We start from the raw sequence: 5,839 nt of genomic DNA, 5'->3' as shown, positions 1-5,839 counted from the left end.
GCCTACAGCATGAGGTACCGGGGACCCCAAAACATCCCGGGCACCCCAAAACATCCCGGAGAACCCCGGGACTTGGCAGGGGCTGCGCGGGGAGGGGGGACCCCTGAAGTGAGCTGGAGGGTGAAGGCGTTGGGCGGGACCTCAGCACCGGTACCTGCAGCGGGAGGGGACCCTAGAATCTCCAGGGGAAACCCCACAACCTCCGGGGGTCCCCAGAATATTCATGGGGGATCTCAGATCCCCAGGGAGGAACCCAAAATCTCCTGAGGTCCCCAGAATCTCTGGGGGGGGATCCCAAAATCTGTGAGAGATCCCAGAATGGCAGGGGATGGCAGGGGTGTGGGGAACCCCGAAATGTGCCAAAGTTGGGGCACGGGGGCGGATTGGGAGGGAAACGGGGGCGTTGGGGTGGAGTTGGGGTTGGAGCAAGGAAGAGCAGGCTTGGAGGTGGAGTTGGGATGGAGTAGGGATGGAGTTGGGATGGAGTAGGGGTAGAGTTACAGTGGAATTATGGCTGAAGTAGTGCATGGAGCTGGGATGGATTCGGGATGGAGCTGGGATGGATTCAGGATGTGATTGGGATGGATTTGGGATGGATTCGGGATGTGATTGGGATGGATTTGGGATGGATTTGGGATGCTGCTGGGATGGATTTGGGATGCAGTTGGGATGGATTCAGGATGGATTTGAGATGCAGTTGGGATGGATTTGAGATGGATTCGGGATGCAGTTGGGATGGATTGATTTGGGATGTGATTGGGATGGATTCGGGATGGATTTGGGATGCAGTTGGGATGGATTTGGGTCGGGATGTGATTGGGATGGATTCGGGATGGATTTGGGATGCCGTTTGGGATGGATTCGGGATGCAGTTGGCCTGGAGCTGTGGATGGATTCGGGATGGATTCGGGATGCAGTTGGGATGGATTCGGGATGCAGCTGGGATGGATTTGAGATGGATTCGGGATGCCGTTGGGATGGATTCGGGATGCAGCTGGGATGGATTTGAGATGGATTCGGGATGCCGTTGGGATGGATTCGGGATGCAGCTGGGATGGATTTGAGATGGATTCGGGATGCCGTTGGGATGGATTCGGGATGCAGCTGGGATGGATTTGAGATGGATTCGGGATGCCGTTGGGATGGATTCGGGATGCAGCTGGGATGGATTTGAGATGGATTCGGGATGCCGTTGGGATGGATTCGGGATGCAGCTGGGATGGATTTGAGATGGATTCGGGATGCAGTTGGGATGGATTCGGGATGCAGCTGGGATGGATTTGAGATGGATTCGGGATGCCATTGGGATGGATTCGGGATGCAGTTGGCCTGGAGCTGTGGATGGATTCAGGATGGATTCGGGATGGATTTGGGATGCAGTTGGGATGGATTCGGGATGCAGCTGGGATGGATTTGAGATGGATTCGGGATGCCGTTGGGATGGATTCGGGATGCAGCTGGGATGGATTTGAGATGGATTCGGGATGCAGTTGGCCTGGAGCTGTGGATGGATTCAGGAAGGAGCAGGAGTGGTTATGGTTGGAATTGGGGTCATTGTAGTGGTCGGAGTCAGGGTCAGGAGTTGGGACAGAGCTGTGTGCAAGATGCTCACAGGTGTGCCCAGGTGGGCTCAGGTGTGCCCCAGGTGCTTACGGGTGTATTCAGATGGGCACAGGTGTATCTCTGGTGAGCAGGTGGCACCTGGGGACAGGTGTGCAGGGTGCAGGGGAGCGGGTGGCACCTGGGGACAGGTGTGCAGGGCACCCCTGGAATCCTGGACTCAGTCTGGGGCAGGGTCCAGAGGCAGAGCCAGGTGGGGGCGGGGCTTTTCCCCCAGGTAACGAGGCCCAGGTTGGAGTGAAGGAGTCCCTGACCCCGCGGCCCGGCCCCCACCTCACCTGTCTCAGGTGACTCTGTCCCCGTGTCCGCAGCGACGTCCTGGCTCTGCCCATCTTCAAGCAGGAGGAGTCCAGTTTGCCGCCGGAGAACCAGGACAAGCTGCTGCCCTTCCAGTACGTGCTGTGCGCCGCCACCTCCCCCGCGGTCAAGCTGCACGACGAGACCCTCACCTACCTCAACCAAGGTGAGGCCACACCTGTCCTGCACAGGTACCTCCGGGAACCACCCCGAGCAGGAAGATTCCGCCTGTGGAAGTTTCCAGGGGGAAATTCCCGATTTCTGCGTTGTTCCTGGTGGGAAGCGGGAAGTGAAGCGGCGCTGCCTTCACCTGGCTGTGCTCTGGCCAGGTGGAGCTTGAGTCACCTGGGGGATTTCACCAGGTTAAAGTGTGGGCTCAGGTGACAGGTGTGTGTAAGGTGTATCTGTACAGGTGTGTTCAAGGTGTACCTGTACAGCTGTGTGTAAGGTGGTTACAGGTGTGTTCAAGGTGTACCTGTACAGGTGTGTGTGAGGTGTATCCATACAGGTGTGTGTAAGGTGGTTACAGGTGTGTGCAGGGGGGTACAGGTGTGTTCAAGGTGTATCTGTGTGTGTAAGGTGTATCTGTACAGGTGTGTTCAGGGGGTTACAGGTGTGTGTAAGGTGTATCCATACAGGTGCATACAGGGGGTTACAGGTGTGTTCAAGGTGTATCTGTACAGGTGTGTGTAAGATGGTTATAGGTGTGTTCAAGGTGTACAGGTGTGTGTAAGGTGTATCCATACAGGTGTGTATAAGGTGGTTACAGGTGTATTCAAGGTGTACCTGTACAGCTGTGTGTAAGGTGTATCCATACAGGTGTGTGTAAGATGGTTACAGGTGTGTTCAAGGTGTACAGGTGTGTGCAAGGTGTATCTGTACAGGTGTATTCAAGGTGTACCTGTACAGGTGTGTCAGTGCGGGACAGGGGTTACAGCTTCAGGCTGTACCTGCTGCTTTCAGGTAGAACTGGAATCTTGGGGTTGGTGGGACCCCAGATGAACGAGGAGCTCAGGTGACAGGTACAGGTGACAGAAAACCCTCAGGTGCCCTCCTGCCCCCAGGTCAATCCTACGAGATCCGGATGTTGGACAACAGGAAGCTCGGGGAGCTGCCCGAGATCAACGGGAAGCTGGTCAAGGTGGGCAGAGAGCACAGGTACCGCTGGCCAGGTGTGCCCGTCCCAGCCGGCCGCTCTCCAGGGCCCTGCAGCAGGGTGGGAGTGGGAGATGTACCTGGTTTGGGGGGGAGGGGGGTTCCCTTTGCCCCTTTTTGGCACAGGGAAGGGCCGCACACCTGGCCAGGTGTGCCAGGGCAGCTCCAGGTGATGTTTCCCCCTTCCCCAGAGCATCTTCCGGGTGGTTTTCCATGACCGGCGGTTGCAGTACACGGAGCACCAGCAGCTGGAGGGCTGGAGGTGGAACAGACCTGGGGACAGGATCCTGGACATAGGTGAGTCTCACCTGGCTGGGGCGGGTGGGGGGTCCCAGGTGGGCCTCACCTGTTCCCCCCACAGATATCCCGATGTCCGTGGGGATCATCGACCCCCGCGCGAACCCGACGCAGCTCAACACCGTGGAATTTCTGTGGGATCCAGCCAAGAGGACATCGGTCTTCATCCAGGTGAGGGACAGGGGGCTGTGTCCCACATCCAGGTGAGGGCCAGGTGGGCAGTGCCTCACGTCCAGGTAAAGGACAGGTGGGCACTGCCTCACATCCAGGTGAGGGACAGGTGGGCTCTGTCCCACATCCAGGTGAGGGCCAGGTGATCCCAGGTGCTGCCCCGTGGATGCCGGGTGCTGCCCCGTGGATGCCAGGTGCTGCCCCAGCTGGCAGCAGCGTTCCCAGGGCAGCACACCTGTCCCCAGGTGCACTGCATCAGCACGGAGTTCACGCTGCGCAAGCACGGCGGCGAGAAGGGGGTTCCCTTCCGCGTGCAGATCGACACCTTCAGGGAGAACGAGAGCGGCGAGTACACAGAGCACCTGCACTCCGCCAGCTGCCAGATCAAGGTGTTCAAGGTACCCCTCCCGCCTGGGCTCACCTGGGAGGCTGTCCCAGTTTGCCCTGGGGGCTGCTGGTGCCTCTGGAACCTCTCACCTTTAGGAGTGGCCCCAACCTGGTGCTGGGAGGGGCAGGGGTCGTTCCCGCCCTGGTCACACCTCAGGGTGCTTGTGGCTCCATCCCACCTGCGACACCCCCAAAAATCTCACCTTGGCTCCTCTTCTCTCACCTGTTCACCCACCTGTCCACCTTGAGGGGTCAGTGGGCTTTGGGGTCCTGCCCTGCCCTCCCCATGTCCACCTGGGCCAAATTCCTTCACCTGTGAGTGCAGGTGCAGCCAAATTTTAAGAGAATTTCTTCAGGGATCTGCCAAGGGGAACACCTGGATACCTGTGGAGGTTCCACACCTGTGCTTCCCCTGGGATTTGAGTGAAATCCCCCCGGTTTTGGGTAGAAGAGGGGCCCAGGTGTTCAAGGTGTGGCAAAGTCAAGGCCACCCCTGAGACCTCGTGTCCAGGTGCACTTTGTCCCCGCAGAATCCCACCTCCTACCTGGGTGATGCAGGTGCAGAAGACACAGCTCAGGTGTATTGGGGGTTACAGGTGTACTCGGGGTTACAGGTGTACTCGGGGGGTTACAGGTGTGTGCAGAGTGGTTACAGGTGTACTCAGGGGGGTACAGGTGTACTTGGGAGGTTACAGCTGTGTGCAGAGTGGTTACAGGTGTGTGCAGAGTGGTTACAGGTGTACTCAGGGGGTTACAGGTGTACTTGGGGGGTTACAGCTGTGTGCAGAGTGGTTACAGGTGTGTGCAGAGTGGTTACAGGGGTACTCAGGGGGGTACAGGGGGTGTACTCAGGGGGTTACAGGTGTACTTGGGGGGTTACAGCTGTGTGCAGAGTGGTTACAGGTGTGTGCAGAGTGGTTACAGGTGTACTCAGGGAGTTACAGGTGTACTCTGGTGGTCACACCCCTGTCCCTACAGAGGCCCTCAGGACAAGCTTCTCCCAGAACGACTCCTTTTCCCTCTGTAAAGCACCAAGAAGGCCGAGTCACCTGTGTCACCTGTGTCACCTGTGTGTTTCCCACACACCTGTCCTGGCCTGTCCCTTTTCCAGCCCAAAGGAGCCGACCGGAAGCAGAAGACGGATCGGGAGAAGATGGAGAAGCGAACGCCCCATGAGAAGGAGAAGTACCAGCCCTCCTACGAGACCACCATCCTCACCGAGGTGAGCTCACCTGGCTCACCTGGCCGGCCGGGAGCAGGGCTGTGCTGCCGGGAAAGCTTTGCCCAAGGTGTTCCTACCTGCCAGGCAAAACTGGGGGCAGAGAAGGTGCTTTTGTACCTGAGAAAGGGCTCTGGGGACATCACTGACCTGAGCCGGGCAGGTGTGTGCAGTGCAGGTGTGTGCAGGTGTGTGTGTGTGCAGTGCAGGTGTGTGCAGTGGAGGTGTGCGTGTGCAGGTGTGTGCAGTGCAGGTGTGTGCAGGTGTGTGTGTGTGCAGTGCAGGTGTGTGCAGTGGAGGTGTGCGTGTGCAGGTGTGTGCAGTGCAGGTGTGTGCAGGTGTGTGTGTGTGCAGTGCAGGTGTGTGCAGTGGAGGTGTGCGTGTGCAGGTGTGTGCAGTGCAGGTGTGTGCAGGTGTGCATGTGTGTGCAGGTGTGTGCAGGTGTGTGTGGTGCAGATGTGTGTGTGCAGTCCCAGGTGTGTGTGTGCAGGTGTGTGCAGTGCAGGTGTGTGCAGGTGTGCGTGTGCAGGTGTGTGCAGTCCCAGGTGTGTGTGTGCAGGTGTGTGTGTGCAGTCCCAGGTGTGTGCAGTGCAGGTGTGTGCAGTGCAGGTGTGTGTGTGCAGGCGTGTGCAGGTGTGTGTGCGCAGGTGTGTGCAGTGCAGGTGTGTGTGTGGAGGGGTGTGCAGTCCCGGT

At 58.4% G+C, this 5,839-nt stretch overlaps 1 protein-coding gene across 2 annotated transcripts in view; it reads left to right on the top strand.

The window, feature by feature from the left end:
* TFCP2 (transcription factor CP2) overlaps positions 1-5,839 on the top strand; it is a 13,549-nt gene continuing 7,710 nt past the window's right edge. For both annotated transcript variants that reach the window (XM_008629453.2, XM_017728713.1), the window contains exons 1-7: positions 1-14; positions 1,932-2,083; positions 2,982-3,058; positions 3,264-3,369; positions 3,434-3,540; positions 3,786-3,938; positions 5,039-5,149. In XM_008629453.2, the coding sequence (XP_008627675.1) occupies positions 10-14; positions 1,932-2,083; positions 2,982-3,058; positions 3,264-3,369; positions 3,434-3,540; positions 3,786-3,938; positions 5,039-5,149 (711 nt within the window). In that variant the 5' untranslated portion in view covers positions 1-9. The remainder of the gene's footprint in view (positions 15-1,931; positions 2,084-2,981; positions 3,059-3,263; positions 3,370-3,433; positions 3,541-3,785; positions 3,939-5,038; positions 5,150-5,839) is intronic.

Source organism: Corvus brachyrhynchos, unplaced genomic scaffold (assembly GCF_000691975.1).
Source record: "Corvus brachyrhynchos isolate BGI_N302 unplaced genomic scaffold, ASM69197v1 scaffold193, whole genome shotgun sequence".
NCBI lineage: Eukaryota > Metazoa > Chordata > Aves > Passeriformes > Corvidae > Corvus > Corvus brachyrhynchos.
The sequence above is the reverse complement of the archived record's forward strand: the minus strand, read 5'-3'. Positions and strand labels throughout refer to the sequence as shown.